General features: G+C 36.7%; 1 protein-coding gene across 1 annotated transcript in view; it reads left to right on the top strand.

Annotated features, from left to right (window-relative positions):
* Positions 1–21,200, top strand: part of LOC106065917 (nmrA-like family domain-containing protein 1) — a 48,998-nt gene extending 27,798 nt beyond the window's left edge. The window contains exons 3-5 of the mRNA XM_056041023.1: positions 18,477–18,687; positions 18,774–18,967; positions 19,076–21,200. Coding sequence (XP_055896998.1) covers positions 18,477–18,687; positions 18,774–18,967; positions 19,076–19,273 — 603 coding nt within the window. The 3' untranslated portion in view covers positions 19,274–21,200. The remainder of the gene's footprint in view (positions 1–18,476; positions 18,688–18,773; positions 18,968–19,075) is intronic.
* Positions 21,201–21,326: the final 126 nt, after the last annotated feature.

Here is a 21,326-nt window from a genome sequence, read left to right as displayed (position 1 = left end):
TCGGGGGTTTTGAGTTTAAACCCTTCTTCTACAGATGGCTTTTTTTTAAAGTTTAAAACCCCTCCAGATGGTTTTGAGTTTAAGATCCCCCTACAGAGCATTTTGAGGTGGAAAACCCCCAACAGAAGATTTTGACGTTAAAACTTCTCTTTTCGATATAAAATCTAAAGCAAACTAGTCACTTAATTCCAAGAGCGTATTCAAGAGAGGTTACACATTTTTACCAGTGGCAGGGCTCCATTAATAAACTGCAGTGAATAGTCATCTACCGAAATCGAAAAACACTAAATGTAGCTCAACAAAGATGGCTAAGACAGATTTTAGGAGTCAGTTATAGAGATCGGGTCTAAATCAAGGAAATCCTATGCCGAACTGGGAGTCGACCCCTCTCTTGTGAGAGAACGACGCTTGAGGTTTGCGAGACATGTTCTCCGACAAAATGAATTACGCATAAGAAGAGTTGCAATGATATCCTAGTACAACTTGACGCTACTCATTCATGGAGGTCCTCATGGTAGGTGGGAAGAGGCTTCAGACATTACCAGTGACAGATTTTTATGGAAACAGCTTGACGTCAAATGCTCCGAACGGCGTGGGAGGGTCTAAGTCAGTAAGTATAGCACATTAGGTTTTTGAAATAAAACTTTTTAATAGCAGGAAAATGCAGTGTAGATACCTCAGAATATGCATTTTTTTGGCTTTCAATACCAGAAATAGTGCTTGGCGGCGGGGCTTCGCCCCGCGCTGGGGGAGCTCCTAGCGCTCCCCCAGACCCCTTAGCTAGTAATGGCGGAGTATCTACAATTTTTCCACTAACTCATGGAAGAACCTATTCTATGGCACAATAAACGTCTTCCGAAAGAATGAAGGGTCAGAATGTAATAAAGATTTTGTACGCACACACACACACACATAAATACATATAGTTTTTTTTTTCGCGCGGGGGGGGGGGGGGGAGAAAAAAATTCACCCCCCCCCCCCAAAGCTCCTAGCGCTCCCCCAGACCCCCTTGCTAGTAATGGCGGGGAGTCTACAATTTTATGAAAACAGCTTGATGACAAATGCGCCGAACGCCGAGGGAGGGTCTAAAGTCAGTAAGAATAACACATTAGGTTTTTGAAATAGAACTTTTTAATAGCAGGAAAATGCACTGTAGATACCTCAGAATATGCATTTTGTTGGTTTTCAATATCAGAAATAGTGCTTGGCGGCGGGGCTTCGCCCCGCGCTGGGGGAGCTCCTAGCGCTCCCCCAGACCCCTTAGCTAGTAATGGCGGAGTATCTACAATTTTTCCACTAACTCATGGAAGAACCTATTCTATGGCACAATAAACGTCTTCCGAAAGAATGAAGGGTCAGAATGTAATAAAGATTTTGTACGCACACACACACACATAAATACATATAGTTTTTTTTTTCGCGCGGGGGGCGGGGGGGGAGAAAAAAATTCACCCCCCCAAACCTCCCCCTCCCCCCGAAAAAAAATCCTGGCTACGCCCATGATATATATATATATATATATATATATATATATATATATATATATATATATATATATATATTCTGATATATGCAAGAATGCAAGAAAACGCTTTGCGTAGGGGCTACCAAAGTGACATTTTTATCCGAAGTTTAAAAAACACTATAAATGTCAGGAGAATGCGTTTCAGCAGTGAAGAATGAAAGAAGAAGCTTGGTTTACAGCGCTCCCCAAACCCACTAGCTGTCAAGAGAAAGGCCACCAACATGACTTTTTTTTTTCTTTTACTGAAACTTGAGGAATACATTTTTTTTTAATTCTCATATATATAAAGGGCCTTTTTGTGACGCACCGGCACCTTTTTAAAAAAAATTAATGAGTTTAAAAACCCCTAACAGGGGTTTTGAGTTTAAAACCCCCTACCAGGGGTTTTGAGTTTAAAATCCTCCTACAGAGCGTTTTGAGGTTGAAAGCCTCTCTATTCAATGTTATTTCTAAAGCAAACTACAGTCACCAAATTCTATGACTGTAGCTTAATGTGGTTTTGAATTTAAAAAAAACAACTCCAGATATATTTTAGTTTGAAACCCTCCAACTGATGATTTTTCGATGTAACATCTAAAGCAAAATAGTCACCTAATTCCAAGATCTAAGTCAAGAGAAGTTATACGTCTATCAGTGGCTGGGCTCCATTAATAAAGTGCAATGAAATTGAAAAGCACTAAATGTGGCTCTACAAAGATGGCTAAGACGGATTTTAGGAGTCAGTTATAGAGATCGGGTCTATATCAAGGAAATCCTATGCCGAAGTCGGAGTCGACCCCTTAGTAAGGTTGTGACAGAGCGTCGCATGAGGTTTATGAGACTTGGTGTAGTGCCTGGCGGCGGGGCTCTCAGCTCTCAGTGCTCCCCCAGACCCCTTGCTGGCAAGGGAGAGGAGTTTACAATTTTTTCACTAACTCCAGGTAGAACCTGTTCTGGGGAACAATAAACGTCTTCCAAAAGAATGAATGGTCAGAATGTAATAGAGATTTATTTTGTATACACTCACACACTGTGACAGGTTGGGGAATGTGACGTGTGTTTGGCGCGTTTAATGTCTAGGGGATGATTATTTTTGAAAACTATCACACACCAACCCGTCAGCATATAAATCGGGAGCAGGCACGCAACGAGACAAGCAATGAAAGAAAGACACAAAGTTAGAAATGAAGAATATTTATTTACATAAATATTTACATATAAGAATAAAAAGGGGGAGGGTTTGTATCTATCTCTAATCAATGCTATATTTAATCATCACTCTTGCACTTAATAAGAGAGTATGTCACTTGGTCTTCTGAACTTAGCTGGTTGTCCTGTTGTTGTCGCAGCTGGCTGTGATCCTGGCTTGAGGTTCTGCAGCTGGAGGTGGCGCTCTAGCGGATAGAGGGACGCCGGTGATATAGTTCTTGTGGAGTCTCAATCCAAAGTTCTGATATCTGTAGTGGGCACAGTAGGGCGGGTGGCCGGCTACCGTGGGCACAAGGGTACTGCGGGCAGAGCTGATCTGCCGTGGGCAGCGTGGTTAACAGGATAAGTCCAGTGAGTTGCAGAGGGTTGGCGTAGCTATGACGTCTCGCACAGACTCTGGGTCTATAGAGACATCGCACCTAATAAGTTGACAGGTGGGCTGTCGAATAGGCGGGCAAATAGATCCGATAGCACCAAGTAGTAGAGTTGAGTAGATCCACGTAGGCAGTAGATGATACTCAATAGCAAGCGGGCAAGTGATCCGATAAATAGGTAGATAATGGCAAATGAATAGGCAGGTAAATAGGCAATAGGTGATTCTCAATAGCAAATAGGCAGACACCTGAGGGAGGCACCAGGTATTCCTCTAAGAGTAAGAATAAATGATATAGTCCAGACTCGATTGCCAGCGATAGAGAAATGAGCGGGTCTGGTCTGAATTAATCTACCTTTTAAAGGCCTGGGAGAGACGGGCGGAAACAGGAAATGTCCTAGGCTAAGAATTATCTTACACGTGGGTGAAGTCCGACAAGAGTCGCACCTTGGAGTGTCACGAGGCGCGTTGATCAAAGAGAGACGTGGGAGAGGGGGGGGGTCAACTGCTGCCGTCAGACATCCGGCGGGTAAGGTCAAAGAGACTGTGTTTATCTTGACCTCGGTCAAGGGGAGATAAGAGAAAAGCCGCCAAGGTGGTGGACTCAGTCTAGTGAGACGAGGAAAAGGTGGGGCGGGTGAAGGAATTTGGGATAGGACGGGGAAATAATTAAAATAAAATAAATAAATAATAGTAAATAATGATTAATGCTGTGATAAGTTTGAGTGACTCTGACAGCAAGCTTTTGACTTGTCGCACACACATCCATCCATACAAATATATTTTTTTTCGGGGGGGGGGGGGGGGGGTTGGGGAGATTTTTTTCTCCCCCCACCCCCCCCCCCGAAAAAAATCCTGGCTACGCCTATGATATATATATATATATATATATATATATATATATATATATATATATATATATATATATATATATATATATATATATATATATGCTGTGTGTGCGTTTATGCGTACGGTTACGGTTTACTTGGCATTAGGGTTAAGGTTTGGGAAAAAATAGCCCCCCCCCCCCTCCAAATTCTTGATCCGCTAGTTTCATTGAAACAGCCAGTATTACAATAGTATCTCTATTTCTAACTTAGTTCACTCTTTACATACTTATTTCTTTAGATCTAGATCAAGAGCGCATCTTATTTAGAATAACTCCTCTTTACAAATCGTAGTATAACCCTCCACCCCAGCCCCCCCCCCCCCCCAAAAAAAAAAAAAAAACCACAAATACACGCAATTACACTTTTAATAGGCATTGTTATTCACTGTGACAATTGTTAGGACTTTTTTCTACTTTTGAATATAGGTCTGCTTGTCTACATCTAGTCGTGTTAAAATTGGTCTGCATGCACACTTTTGTAGAGATGTAGAAACACATTTCTTAATCACATTTATTTCTAACAATTATCAACATTGCATAACAAACTTAAGACACTAAAAAAAAAAAGTTGCCCAACTCTATGAAAGTACTACTATTTCATGTATCTAGAGCAGTGGTCTTCAACCTATTTTGGCCTACCGCCCCTTTTCGATTTTTTTCTTTAAAAAAAATCCGCCAGCGCCCCCCTCTAAGAAAAACACTTATAAAGAAGCATGAGAAGGCAAATTTGAACAAAATATCATCTATCTATTAATTTTTATGTTGTCAATATCCCGCTTGAGAGACGACCGCATGCCAAAGGCGATTGTTGTAAACTCATTGGCCTATGACTGACGAGCTTTAAGAAGAGTCGGGTGTCGAACCTCGAGCCCCCTTCTAGGTAGCCAAGACAAGCCAAGTTCAAGCGCACTCAGCCTCTCGACCACGCTTCCCAATCCACTAGATTAGTAATACACAAACTAAGGCCCGCAGGCCGCGGGTAATGTCCGGCTAGTTACATAATAGATCTTGACCTGTGAAGAAATATAGAAAAATAACACAATTGAAAATAAAAGTTACGCACCAACAAGAAAAGCAATAAACATTAAATCCTAGAAAACAAAGTGACATAATATGTAGCAACATAATAAATCACTTAGACAAACACAATATCCTTACTCCATACCAAAATGGCTATAGGAAGTATAATATAGATCATGTGAAACACAACTAATAGGATTAATTGATTATTTTTCAAAAGGTTTAGATAATAGTGAGCAAATGGATGCTATCTTATTAGATTTTTCCAAGGCGTTTGACAAAGTTCACTACCATAGTTTGCTTAAAAAATTAAAATATTTTGGCATCAGTGAATTAAGGACTTTCTGATGGGGACAGAATAAACTGAAATAATAAATGGCTCTAAATCAACACGTTTAACAGTAAACTCAGGTGTACCTCAAGGAACAGTCTTAGGTCCACAACTATTTTTAATTTACATAAATGATTTACCAAATTGCATTAGTTCAGGAATAAAAGTCAGAATATTCGCAGACGATTGCATATATAGAACAATAAAAACAACACAAGATACAGAAATTTTACAAAGAGAATTAGATGAATTACAGAAATAGGAATCAAATAGGAGCATGCATTTCCACCCAGACAAATGTCAGTTATTAAGAGTAAGAAAAAACAAACTACAACAAATTAATTCCACTTATCTTATTCATAGTAAACAAGTAACACAGACTAAAAACGCAAAATACTTAGGTGTTATAATAAATGAAAAACTGTCATGGAATCCACATATTGATGAAACTATCAAAAAATCAAACAAAGCATTAGGATTTATAAAAAAAAATCTATAAATCATATAAGAACAAAATTAAAATGTTATTTAACCTTGGTTAGGCCAAAAATGGAATATGCATCCCATGGGCGTAGCCAGGGGGGTTTGGGGTTCAACCCCCCCCCTCGAAATGAAATCCCCCCCGGACGAAATTTAGTGACTGATTTTTTGCTTTGATTCTGTTTATTTTAGGTGAGATTTTAATACTAAACCATCACTTGCCCCAGCGCAGCCAAGGGGGTTTTGATTTGAAAACCCCCTACCAGGGTTTTTTGCAGTCAAATCCACTGTTCTATAAAACAGAACAAAAATAAATGCTAACGACAATTCTCAAATTCTAAAATTCCAAGAGCATAGCTAAGGAAAATTTTAATTTTACCCCCCCCCCCCCCGAAATTTGCGTAGCCAAGAAGGGTTTTGTGTTTAAAACACCCTTCAGCGGGTTTGAAGCTAAAAAATACCTCTTCAATATAAAAAAAAAAGCAAATTACACACTCAAAAATCTTATGAGCGTAGCCATAGGGGTTTTGAGTTTAAACCCCCCTTCAGCGGGGTTTGAAGCGAAAAAAATAGCTCTTCAATATAAAAAAGTAAATTACACACTCAAAAAACTATGAGCGTAGCCAAAAGGGTTTTGAGTTTAAACCCCCCTTTAGCGGGTTTAAAGCTAAAAAAATACCTCTTCAATATAAAAAAGCAAATTACACACTAAAAAATCTATGAGGGTTTTAGGAGTTTTGAGTTTAAAACCCTCCCCTTTAGCTCAAAATTCTATGAGCGTAGCCAAGCCAAGGGGATTTTGAGTTTAAACCCTCTCCTCCAGAGGGCTTTTTTTAAAGTTTAAAATTCCTCCTGATGTTTTTGAGTTTAAATACCCCCTACTGGACTTCATTGAAGGTGACTCATGTATGAATAGTCTTATATTGAAGGGGTATTTATCGTAAATTTCGGAGGGGGGTTTAAAATCAAAATCTTCCATAAAATATGCTATTGGAATTTGTGGATTGTCATTTGCATTTTCTTTTTTTTTGGTTTTGTTTTATACAAGAGGGGGATTAGACTGCAAAATCCCTTGGTATGGGGTTTAAAACTGAAAACCCCCTTAGCTGCGCTGGGGCAAGTGATGGTTTAGTATTAAAATCTCACCTAAAATAAACAGAATCAAAGCAAAAATCAGTCACTAAATTTCGATCTCCCCCCCCCTCCCTGCAGGAGTTTTCATTTCGGGGGGGGGGGGGGAGGGTTGAACCCCAAACCGGGGGGTGTTGAACCCCAAACAACCCCTACCTACGCCCATGGTATATCATAAAAATTATATTTCCTACATAAATCACGCTCAGTAGCAAGAATTACCAAATATTTAAATCTGGGAAGTTAAGTACGTTTGAACTTGGCTTGACTTCCTATGATGGGTGCTCGAGGTTCGACACCCGACTCGAGCAGAGTTATGTTTACTGAGCGCCTAAAGGCAGCACGGAAAACCTTCTCAAAGATAGCTCCTCCACCCACTGGTTCACAAATGAGATTGGACTATAGCATTCTGAGCATGCTTTAAGCATGAAAGTAGCGCTACATAAAAGCAATAACTTTTTAAACTTTAATCTACGAGAATTGTTGACCTTAAGTAATTCTTCATTAATTTAAGGCGCGAGAAACTTCTTTCAGCAGATTCCACATTGACGGGTTTTGCATAATGCTCCAAAATGACAATTTTTGTCTATATATTTCAGAAGATTTGTATGAGTTTTCAAAAGATTTTAATAATTTCCGGAGATTTCCAGAATTTTTTCGTATATTTTGCAATTTCAGGAGATTTCCATGAGCCCCTGGTAAATCAGGAAATCTGTTATTAGTTTAAAAATGGTTTAATTTAATAATTTACACCTAGAATTAGTACGGGTCCTATGAAAGTGCGGGGCCAACTGCGTCACATAGGTTGCAGTGGCCTAGCAAAATAGCGGCGTATGATACGCAGTGGGTCGACTAGTAGGCCTAATAAATAAATCTGCATCCCTAAGCTGTAAGAATATTTCTTTAATAATTTATAGATGTAAATTTTGTTCAAACTGAATAAAACGTTTAAATCTAGATCTAGATCTACATCTAGCCTCTATTGAGTCTAATTTAGATTGTTGTCAAGTGTAGGCCTGTAATGAGGATATGTCAAAACTACGGCCCTCGAAAGGGGAAAACACGCTATTAGTTTTGTGTAAAATGTCTGTCCATCCGTCCGTCATGTTTAGATCTCGTATACTAGAAAAGATAGTGAAAATCCGACATTATGTGAGCAGGCCAGGAGGCGCTGGAAGACCTTTTCTCTGCTCAACATTAATTTTTTTTTTTTTTTTCATCTGTGACACCTCAGTCTACGACCAAGGGGCTAGAGTCATTTAAGTAACCAGACATACTAATTTAAACTAAATGAAAGCACCAACGAAACTTTACTTAAAATTAAATAAGACAAAATGAAACTTTATTTACACATACAAAAAAATAAAACAATAATAAAATATAATATATACACTAACCACTACAACTGAACCCAGCAACTAACTAAAACCCTCTAAATCTACGCCACTACCAAACACCAACAAACTAACCAAATCAACTATCTAACACAAACTGATAAAAACCAACTATCTAACTAAATCATGACAACTACTACACTAAACCTAGATCTACACAAACACACTACAATAAACTAGTCTAGATCTACAATATTCTACTACTACAACCAACCCATAACTAAAACAAGAACACCTTAGTTATTACCTTACTATTAGTATTACTTCACTAAGAACAGACTAAGCCACTAAGGCATCTAAGGCAGCACTACAAACACAAAATCAAAATAACACTAGATTTCACTAGATCTACAGCAGCAGCTTAAAGCAGCAATATTAGATACAGCAGCATGTAATTCAGCAGTTATATTCAGCAGTAATAATAGCAGGTCGTCCCAGGTACAGAAATATAGCAATGATTAAATTATCATACGCCAGATCACTAAAATCATCAACTGTCACACAGACAGTGATATACTTTACTGACTGCTGGTCAACTGTACAGGATGTAGCATGGATTTAACTATTTATACTACCCGCCCTAACCCATATAACAAAAAGCGGAAGTACAAATATAAAATCTGACACTAACCTATAAAAAATAATATACAGAACAGCTATAGCCCATGAAAATACACATTATAAAAAATAGCTCTGGGGGAGCAAGCTCAAGATTATAATATTTTAGACTATTCAAAGTTCTGATGCAACGGCTACTTTTTCTTTTCTGAAACCGAAAAATCTAATTTATTAAATCACTTATGCAGCAGTTTTTTTAATAAAAATGCACCACTTTTTACAACTATTCTAATAGTAACAAACACGGGAGGCTCTTTAGTAGGGAATACGTATGGCTACTTGGTCGTGCGGTTTGCGCGCTGGACTGTCGTTAGAATTTATCGATGGTCTCGGGTTCAAACCCTGCCCGCTCCCATCCCCCGTCGTCCTGCGGGAGGTTTGGACTAGGAAGTAAACTATCTTCAACTCTGAAGGAACATTAAGGAGAAAAAATATATTTAGTATGCATATAAGTTGGACATAATTTAAAATAATCTATATATATATATATAATTCTCTTCTTCCCTCAAGAGGTATAACGTAACAGATGAAAGATCACTCTGTGGATAGTCCACGAGAAAACAAGAGTAGTGTTCACACTACGGATGACTGGCTGCGCGATGGACTGTCGTTTAAACGTATCAAACTCTGCCCGCTCCCATCCCTCTTTGTCCAGCGGGAGGTTTGGACTAGGAACTAATCCAAGTAATCTACTATGTATATATATATATATGTGAGCAGGTCAGGGTGGCGCTAACTGAGTGAGGCCCTTTTAATTACTGCTGCTCAACATTTGTTCAATATTTTACAGTAGGCAGGTGGTAGCTCTACTGGGTGGGCCCAATCTGTGCACCTCGGTCAGCGACCAAGGGGCTAGAGTAGCCTAAGCAACTAGACAGCACAATTAAACTAAACTAAACTAATCTAGCTAACTAAAAGAAACAACCAACTAAATTTATAAAACAAAACTTATATACACTTTATTTACAACAAACTTACAAAGCAATAAAAATATAGATGAATGCGAAAAAAAAAACTTTACAGAAACTAATAAATAAACTTAGAAATAAACAACTAATCAACCTGACTATACCACTACCAACACTAATAAGAAACCCAAATGTCTAACTATCTTTACTAGATTACACCTAAAAATACCAACACTAAACACAACAGTACAGCAGACAGCTTAACTGTGGCAGTAATATACTAATAAAGGCAGCTAGGCAATGGGAATAATGACAGTACTACCCCACACTTAGGCAGTAGACGTAACGACAGCAGTAATAATTGGCAGACAGGCAGTAAAAATGGCAGACATGCAGACAGTTATAAATAGCGGAAACTACAAAATACTCAGCACTGAGCTATATAAACTAAAAAGACACTAAATTACAAACATCATAGCCCTGGCCTATATAAATTACAAATTAAAATAAAGATAAAAATAGATAAAAATTAAATCTAGGATCGCCAGCTCACATATATATATATATATATATATATATATATATATATATATATATATATATATATATATATATATATATATATATATATGTAAATAGCAGGGCCGGACTTACCCATTGTGGGGCCCTACGCGAAACGATTTCGCGGGGCCAAGTTTGAGTAGGGAAGCGGATAATAAGTGAAATTTAAGAGTTTGTATTAGAAAATAAATTCATCTATGCATTTTATTCACTCTTTACTACGTACAGAATTACTTTGCGAGCCTTGCGTGTAGCGAAGTCATACAGTACATCATAAAAATTCTATTTCCTACATAGATCACGCTGAATAGCAAGAATTACCTAATGGGTCAATTTATCTAAAAGAATTGTTGATCTCAAATAATTCTTCATTAGTTTGAGGCGCGAGAAGTTTCTTTCACTAGATTCCACAATTGCGGTATTGCATAATGCCGTTTTTTTTATCGCGCGTAGGATTGGAGTTTTCCATATTAAATGACACCCCAAAATGACAATTTTCGTCTATATATTTTAGGAGTTTTAAAAAGATTTTAATAATTTCCGGATATTTCCAGGACATTTTCGTATATTTTGCAATTTCAGGAGATTTCCAGGACCTCCTGTTAAATCGACAGGACGCCGCGGGAAATCTGTTTTAAGTTATAAAATGGTTTAATTTATTAATTTATACACCTAAAATTAGCGCGGGTCCTATAAAAGTGCGGGACCCACTGCGGTCGCATAGGTTGCAGTGGTCTAAGGTCTGCCCTGCAAAATAGCGGCGTATGCTGCGCCGCCGGTCGACTAGTATAATATAATTTTTAAAAAGCAATGTTTCTCAACCTTCAGAAAAAAAAATCATGTTGGTGGCCTTTCTCTTGACAGCTAGGTGGTCTTGGAGAGCGCTGTAAGCTCACAGTGGGGTCAAGCGTTTTCTTGCATTCTTCGCTGCAGAAACACATTCTCTTAACAACTACAGCTCATTATTCATCCTATTAAAAAAGGCAGGACAAATCTAAGTAAAATAAACATGGGGGCAAGAGCCGATCCTAAAGTGTGACTGACAATCGAGGCACAAGTAGCGTAAATATATCTTTATTAGGTGTATTTATCGTAATATTATCGTTAAGCGAGACCTCTTGTAGTAGGCTTGTTTTGGTCAGCATAAGACATCAACAGAACGACGCTAAAAAATATATAATTTTCAATAACCTTTTGAATTATGTTTTACTTGGAAAATATTCTAATATGAAAAAGCTCATTTATATTATCGTTAAGCGAGACCTCTTGTAGTAGGCTTGTTTTGGTCAGCATAAGACATCAACAGAACGACGCTAAAAAATATATAATTTTCAATAACCTTTTGAATTATGTTTTACTTGGAAAATATTCTAATATGAAAAAGCTCATTTGTAAGTGATACATTTTGTCCAATGGGCCTGTTTGTAACTTAGTTACAGAACTATAATTCAAAGCTCTAAACAAAAAACAATTGAGTGGACCAATTAGATTCTACTCTAAATTTTTTGCATTTTTAAGAGAAGAGCATAGCTCAGGGGGGTTTCGATTTAAAACCCCCTCTGATATTTACGATAAAACTCCCTCTTCAATGTAAGACTATACATCAGTCACCAGATTCCATGAGCGTAGCCAAGAGGGGTTTTGTGTTTAAAACCCCCTACCGGCGGGGTTTGCAGCTAAAAACTACCTCAAATACACACTCAAAATTCTATGAGTATAGCCAAAGGGCGTTTTGAGTTTAAACCGCCCTCCTTAAGAGGGCTTTTTAAGTTTAACCCCCCCCCCGATGGTTTTGAGTTTTAAATCCCCCTACAGAGAGATTTGAGGTTAAAAAACTCTCTCTTCAAAATTATTGTAAAGTAAACTAAATTCACCAAATTTTATGAGCGTAGTTTTTTTAGTTTCAAACCTCCCAACAAATGATTTTGAAGATAAAACTTCCCTTTTCGGTATAAAATATAAAGCAAACTACAGTCACCTAATTTCAAGAGCGTAGCCAAGTGAGGTTACACATTTCTACCAGTGGCTGGGCTCTATTAGTAAAGTGTAGTGAACATTTATCTTCCGAAATTGAAAAAGACGACATGTGGCTCAACAAAGATAGCTAAGACGGATTTTAGGAGTCAATCAAGGAAATCCTATGCCGAACTGGAAGTTGACCCCTTAGTAAGGTTGTGACAGAGCGTCGCATGAGGTTTGCGAGACATGTTCTCCGACAAAATGAATTACGCATAATGAGTTGCGATGACATTGAGGCCATTACGAGGAAAGCGCAAACAGGGACATCCTAGTACAACTTGGCGCCACACTTTCGTGGCGGTCCTCAGAGCAGGTGGGAGGAGGCTTCAGACATTGCCAGTGACAGATTTTTGAGGAAGCAGCTTGCCGCCCAATGCGACGAACGGCGCGGGAGGTAAGTAAGAATAGCAGATTACGTTTTTGAAATTTTGGAAACTTTTTAATAGCAGAATAATGCACTGTAGATACCACAGAATATTCATTTTGTTGGCTTTCAATACCGGAAATAGTGCTCAGTCTACAATTTTTCCACTAACTCCAGGAAGAACCTATTCTAGGGTACAGTAAACGTCTTCCGGAAGAATGAAGGGTCAGAATGTAATAAAGATTAGTTATGTACACACACAGGGGACGCATTGGCTGAGTGGTTAAGTGCTCGGTTTTTGAACCTGAGGTCCTGTGTTCGAATCTCGGTGAAGGCTGGGATTTTGAATTTCGTGATTTTTAGGGCGTCCCTGAGTCCACCCAACTCTAATGGGTACCTGACTTAAGTTGGGGAAAGTAAAGGCGGTTGGTCGTTGTGCTGGCCAAATGACACCCTGCTCGTTAACCGTTGGCCATAGAAACAGATGACTTTAACATCGTCAGCCCCATAGATCGTAAAGTCTGAAAGGGGAAACTTTACCTACTTTTGTTATGTACACACACACATATATTTATAGTTCGTCCATCGTGGTTCGATGATGGGGGCTGAGGGCTTTGCACTGGGGTTTTATGCCTCCTCATGTGGCTGGTGAGACCTATTTGAGCCCGGAATGTTCGGCTGCACACTGGGCAGGTTATTCCAGCTGGAGCTAGTGTCATTATATATATATATACTAAACATATTTTACCCGCAACCCGCGGGTCTTTATTTGCGTATCACTGTGATATAGTCACTGAGAGTGTTTTGTAAACAATTAAACGAAATAATTTTTAGTACGTGATTCATGAATGAATATAGAAATAGATCTTTCTCAACACGGCTTCGCAGCTTTTGTAAACGAATGTATTAAAAATGCTTTAGAAAACCAAATTTGAATGTTAATTTGATCAAAATATGAAATGAATGGACTATAATTAGTATGTTCATGTGTTAAAGTATAAAACTATCTGTGCGAAGAGAAGTTATATCATATTAGAGTTGAATTAGAGTTTTAGACCTAGGAATGGAAAAATGTGTAATATTACGGTATTGTGTAATGAAAGAATGTTCGTCAGGAAATCTGTAGTCACAGATATAAGGAACTAATTTATGTAAAAATGCTTTTGAAACACAAATTTGAAGGTTAATTTTATTATATAATGAAATCAATGGACCTTCTTTTGTATTTTCATTTGTCAAAGTAAAAAAAACTATCTGCGCAAAGTGTATTTCTTAAAATTATATCCAGATCTAAATCCTTTTGATCTTTGCTCATGTCAACATTGTAAACAAAACCTAGATCCATAAATACCATAGCTTTAATAGAGTCGGACAACTTTTTTTTCTTCAGGGTCTTAAGTTTGTTTTAGAGCTACCATACATACACTACGGTCTACGTTAGTAGCCAAGGAACATTCCTGCCAAGTTTTATCAAGATCGGTGAAACGGTTTTGATTTCTATACGGGGACATACATGCATACATTACATTCATGCACGCCCGCACGTACGCACACACACACACATACACACACACATACATACACACATACATACATACACACATACATACACACATACATACATACATACATAGTAACATACGCCATACCACCTAATTCTAGTTTAGAATACATGCAGGAACTATGTAATCAGATTACTACACTTAAAGAGACAAATAAAAATGCAGTTTTTTGGATTATGGGTGATTTCAACCTACCTGATATAAATTGGAAAACACTAACCATAGATAAACACCAAAACCTTAAGGACATAAATGAGCTTTTCATAGAAACTTTACACAACCTAAGTTTATATCAAATCATTAAAAAGCCAACTAGATTAAACAACACATTAGATCTCTTCTTAACCAACAGACCTGGATTAGTAGTTGATTATGATATATAGAAAATTTAAAGAAACTAATGCAGAAAGAGTTTACAAAAAGTATATAAAAATTAAACACTTAACCCAAAAAGTAAGCAGACAGCTGCAGAGTGAATACATAAACTAATGCAGAAAGAGTTTACAAAAAGTATATAAAAATTAAACACTTAACCCAAAAAGTAAGCAGACAGCTGCAGAGTGAATACATAAACAATGTAATATCTAAAGATAACAACAAAAACCTATGGTCATTCATTAAGTCTAAGAAAATGGAAACAACAGGCATAGCACCATTTAAAGATGAACATAACATAATACATAATGATAATGAAACTAAAGCAAACTAAAGCAAACATCCTAAACAAATAATTTGCATCAGCATTCTCAGCCCCAGGAGACAAAGACATATTACTGAATTTGAACCAAGTAAACAACATAGAAGATATAGTAGTACAAGAAAATGGAATTCAAAAACTATTAGTTAACACCAAACCAAATAAAGCTTTTGGACCTGATGGTATTCCAGCTAGATTACTCAAAGAACTAAGTAATGAGCTAGCCCCAGTGTTCAAAATACTCTTTCATGCTTCACTTAACCAGGGCAGAGTACCAAAGGACTGGAAAGAAGCTAATGTCACCCCCCTATTTAAAAAAGGAGAAAAATCTGACCCAGGAAACAACAGACCAGTATCACTTACCAGCATCACATGTAAAATCCTAGAACACATAATATGTAGCAACATCATAAACCACTTAGACAAACATAATGTCCTCACACCATACCAACATGGCTTTAGGAAATATAGATCATGTGAAACACAACTAATAGGACTAATTGATGATTTTTCAAAAGGTTTAGATAATAGTGAACAAATAGATGCTATCTTATTAGATTTTTCTAAGGCTTTTGACAAAGTTCACCACCAAAGTTTGCTTAAAAAATTAAAATATTTCGGCATTAATGGTCCACTGCATCAGTGGATTAAAGATTTTCTGATAGGGAGAGAACAAACTGTAATAATAAATGGCTCTAAATCAACACCGATAACAGTAAACTCAGGTGTACCTCAAGGAACAGTCTTGGGTCCACTACTATTTTTAATTTACATAAATGATTTACCAAATCGCATTACTTCAGGAACAAAAGTCAGATTATTTTCTGACGATTGCATAATATATAGAACAATAAAAACAACACAAGACACAGATATTTTACAAAGAGAATTAGATGAATTACAGAAATGGGAATCGAATTGGAGCATGTCTTTCCACCCAGAAAAATGTCAGTTGTTAAGAGTAACAAAAAAAAAACTAAAACAAATTAATGCCACTTATCTTATTCATGGCAAACCAGTAACACAGACTAAAAACGCAAAATACCTAGGTGTTATAATAAATGAAAAACTGTCATGGAATCCACATATTGATGAAATTACAAAAAAATCAAACAAATCATTTGGATTTATTAAAAGAAATTTCTATAAATCAAATAAGAACATAAAACTAAAATGTTATTTAACCTTGGTTAGGCCAATAATAGAATATGCATCCTCTGTTTGGGACCCCTCAACTCAAGAAAACATTAAGAAACTAGAACAGACACAAAATAGAGCAGTGCGATTCATAACAAACGAATATTCACATTTGACTAGAGTAACACCTTTAGTAAAATCACTAAATTTAGAAAGCCTTCAGGACAGAAGGCTCAAAAGTAAAGTAGCAATCATACATAAAACACTGAACCATAATCTTCAAATACAAAAACAAAATTTAATAAAATACTCTGAAAGACACAAAGATAAAGGCACATTCCTCGTCCCATATGCTAGGACAAATTTGTACAAATACTCCTTCTTCCCTAGTGCTATTAGAGCATGGAATGGGTTGCCTGAGCTAGCCAGGAAAACCAGTGACTTGGCAGAATTTAAGTCATTGGTTAATATGCATGACTAAATGCATGACGCGTAGGACGTAATCATCTTCTTTTTTGAAGTAACGTCTGTATTATATAAGATAAGATACGCCTCACATTCTACTTTATATATTATTTATTATGTCATTATATATATTGTTGTAACTTAGCCAAATAACCTCAACGAAAGGATTACAAAATGGGACGTTTAATCATCAATTAGAAACTAGATCTAGAGCCAAACTAATCACATCTCAGGCGTCCTTGTTTTCATCCCTTCTCTGTTTCTCCATCGTGTCCCATGGTCCACAATATCGCGCAAATGACAGTGCGCAATGTAGAGTCATAACACTATATATATATATATTGTAATAACTTAAGTGAGGCAACTCAACGAGGACATTGACGTTTATTTACACGGAGACATGACAAACACAAAGGACATCTGCCTTGAGCACAGCATCTCCATATTGGCTCTAGCCTTGGGCGGAAATCGTTAGTCCTAATGTCAACATCCGACTTGTTTAGTCACAGATAGTGCGCACCTTCTTTCTGCACTATCTTGGATGGCGGTGCGCATGGCAAAGTCATAACAATATATATATATATATATATATATATATATATATATATATATATATATATATATAATGTCATTATATATACACTAACTATGATATATCTCCAAAAAAGTAGGACGCCCTCCCACTTAAAAGGTTTAGGTGGGAATGGCAGTAGATGTATTCACCCCACCCGACCCAGTAGACTAACAAGGGAACGACGTAATATAAAGATTGGTTAAAATATTAGTTACAAGTTTTAATCATATACATATTTAAATTGATTCTGTTAATAAGCTGTGATTTCTACAAATAAATTGGATCACCCACAACTTGAACGTTTATGATGAGGGGCGGGATCGATGCTATCACCCCCTACCCACCCCACCAAATCGGCCAACATACTATATAAAGGGGGTGGGGCGAAGTAATCAGAAAATATGTTGAAATATAAATAATTAGTATATATTATTAATCATCATCATCATCATCAAACTCCATTAGAGTGAGGGCTTGAGAGGCTCAAATCCTCTCTTGCAAAAGCCTTGGACAGAAACCCTGCTGTCTTGCGTAGTGCATAAATGTCGTCATACAGGTCGAGAATTTTGGGTTTCTCAGACCTGTCGAGACGAAGATCAGCAAGTCTGGGGCAGTCAAACAGAATATGATGCATTGTTTCCTCTTCTTCCCCGCAGCGGGGGCACCGTGAATCAAAATTTGGCCATAGCCATAATAAAATTAATATTTTTATATAGAAATTGTGATTTCTTTACGAAAATTCGTCCGGCCCACTCCCTCCGCGGAAGAGGGGGGTCGGCCGAGTGGGATCACATTAATACTGGATCCTCCAGTGGTACCGGTACTTATACATAAAGTTTCAATTACGAACAAGATTTGATACGATTATTTCCGTTTCCTTGGAGTTTTTTTTATTGTTGTTTCCACAAATACTATAACACTTTTGGTCAGCACACGCGTAAACGTCACTTATTTCCATTTGGCACACGTCACGTGACGGAAAATGTGCATTCTTCCTATTCCATGCCTTTCCTGCGTATATGAAGTCTCGATAGTTTTTTTGCTCAGTGTCTTCAAGTTGTATTATTTGAACTCTTTTAAATTATTTTTGAATACTTAACTAAAACTCTAGTATTTTGTAATGATCTTGAACAACTAAATTGAAAATAGATTTATCGTTTCTGAACGAAACTTTTACCACCAAATGTTGTCGCAACTATTTGATAAATGCAGATAAAATTCAACAATTTTATTTCAGTCTAATGTGCAGCATGTTGTATTTTGTTCACAACTTCATTCGAATAACATCTGCTCACTCATGGCAAGACATTTAGTTGCTAAGGCTGAGATTGAAAAGTACATGCGTGACATCGGCCTTCCTTTGACATGTTTGATACTTCCAGTTTTCTATCAGGACATCTGCGAGACATTCAAGCCAACTAGATGGGATAAATCTGTCTATTATATAGGTAAACTTATTACCTAATACAAATAACAAACATAAATTTGCTTTTCTAAAGTAATTATTTTATAAATATTATATTTTAAAATCCAGAAATTCCAATGGGAAAAACCCCTTTGGATTTGATCAGTAGAGATGATATTGGTCCTATTGTCGTTAAAGTCATGCAACATTCTCAAGAATATCTCAGTAAGTCGCTAAGTGTGTGCGGTGATAAACTATGTGTTCAAGAGATTGCTACAGTGCTTTCTAAATGGCTTCATCCAACTATTTTTAAAGATAAACAGGTTTGTAAAGTTTTACTCTAGAACCATCCTTTATAATAAAAAGAACAATTTTAAAAGCATGAAAGAATTGATAAGAACAGAGAAATAATTAATTTAATTTCCTCACAGATTTCGCCATTTGAATTTCAACAAAAAAGATGCACAGAATTGAAGGGAAGTAATGATTATGCAGCCATGTTTCAATTTTTTCAACGAGTGGATCAACGATACAATTTGTTAAACAGCAAAAAACTTAACCCAGAAGTAATCTCTTTTAATGATTGGGTGATGGTCAACGTTGAGAAAATCAAGGACCTACTAAAATAAATATTTTGTTTTTACTTTATTACTACCATTTTTTTCTTTCGACATATATTAATACTTATAAAACACACACACACAAGAAAAGAATACAATATAATATGCATATCTATTTTTTTGGGAGGATAAGATTAGATTTCAATGTTTCAAACACTTTGGGAAAAAACTTCAGCACCAAAACGTTTCTTTATCTCAGCAGAGTTTTTATCGTCCATAAATAAACACTAGGTGCTATTTCTTTGTAAATTTATGTTTGCCCATACATAGGCCCTATATATCATTTTTAACATGGTGTAACGGGATACTGTGTTGCTCCCAGTCTTAGACAGATGGGATTAATGATTGACATTCGATTTCATTATGATGAAGGTGTTAGAAAAGAGGGGAAAACTTCTTGCAATAGGCCTACTAGGAAAACGTTCCCACGTGTTTTTAAAATGGCAATGCAATGATTTGTCGATAGGCCTACGTATACTGTATAAACCGTTTCTGTTTGTTTTTTTAAATAATAATGCAATGATCCGTCGATTTGTATGGTAATACATTGAAATGTACATTTTATAAGCTTTTTTTTTTAAATTCCTTAATAGTTAGAGCTAACGCACCTGAGTGTCCAGCGGTCTAAGGCGCGACCTGGGTATTCCTTTATGTTCGAATTATGTTCTAATCATTCAAGTCACCGCGACGGCTCACCTTCTTCATGTGAAACGAAAAGACCTTTGTTTTTTATAACTAGGTCAGATTTCTCTCTCCAACTCTAACTTTCTTAGACGCTTCCTATTCCTAATCCTTGAAATGAACATAATCTATAATGGCGATGTGTTCTATTCCGAAGATTATGGAAGAGTGTAATGTTTCACGTAACTACACATACTGAGATCTGCATATTTTTCCAAATCTAACGCAGACAAAGCCGTTGTTCACCGGGAGCCAATGAAGTTTTTTTTTTTTTTACGTCTTCTGCGCCCGTCTTTACTCTTAATAGGTGGCGAAGAAAAACTCTGTTGGACAGTTGTCCATTTCTGACTTATCGTTGGAAACTGTGTTGCCCAGGTACGACAACATTAAGAGAGAGAGGCCATTCACATTGAACTATAGAGGAGCTGGGTTGGTATGTATAACATCAATGAAAGATAAAATGGAGATAAATATTTATACAGATGATAACATAAATGTCCCAAAACCGAAGAAACAAAAATGATTTTTGAAAATAAATGTTGGCCTAGCAACATTTTACAAGTTTAATCCTTTTTAAATTTGAATATTTTTCAAAGAATATCGATTTGATTACAATAAAACGTTGATATTCGAGCAACTATATTCTATGCACTTTTTCTATCTTGGTTGAAAAATAAAATGAATAATCAGTGACTATGTCATTAAAGTATAAAATATAGGCCTGTATGTCACATTCGACTTAAATGTCTAAAATGTCTATGAATGAGATGATCACTAGCCGCGAAAGAGACTCAAGGATGCCATAAAACTAACAAATATAATTCTATCACTAGACCACACACACAACTAGGCTTTTGGTTAGACTAGAAGATTCTCCCAATGGCTGATGTACCTAACCAACACACTAGAAGATTACACAACAATGCTTTTGGTCAGACCAGTGGGATCTATACTTGACCTTGCACCTATCGATTAATATGGTTAGTAAGTCATTCTTTGCATGCTCTGTAGTTACATATTTTCAAATCAGAATGTTTTTTGGTGCAGCCCCCTCCCTTTTTTTTTTTTTGGTGCTGTGGTCGTTTTGACAACTGACATATAGGCGATAAATGTTTTTGAAACATAAATGCTAATTTCTTTATGTCTTTAATATCAATGACAAATTTTGACAATTATCTTTGTTTTGTATGCGTGTTTGTAAGCAAATGTATTTTTTATGTGAAAAACAATAGAGTTACGGTATTTTTGTTCTTTACATTTTGGCTTTAAGTTTGTTGCGTAATTATTGTTTGGTCACTGAACATCCTCATGTTATGTGGGTTTTAAGATTGTAAAAAAATAAAGTCAAACAATGATAAAAAAAAAATTCACTGCAATTATT

The sequence above is a fragment of the Biomphalaria glabrata genome, chromosome 9 (genome assembly GCF_947242115.1).
Source record: "Biomphalaria glabrata chromosome 9, xgBioGlab47.1, whole genome shotgun sequence".
NCBI classification, from domain to species: Eukaryota; Metazoa; Mollusca; class Gastropoda; family Planorbidae; genus Biomphalaria; species Biomphalaria glabrata.
Note: the sequence above shows the minus strand (reverse complement) of the source record. Positions and strands in the feature narration are given on the sequence as shown.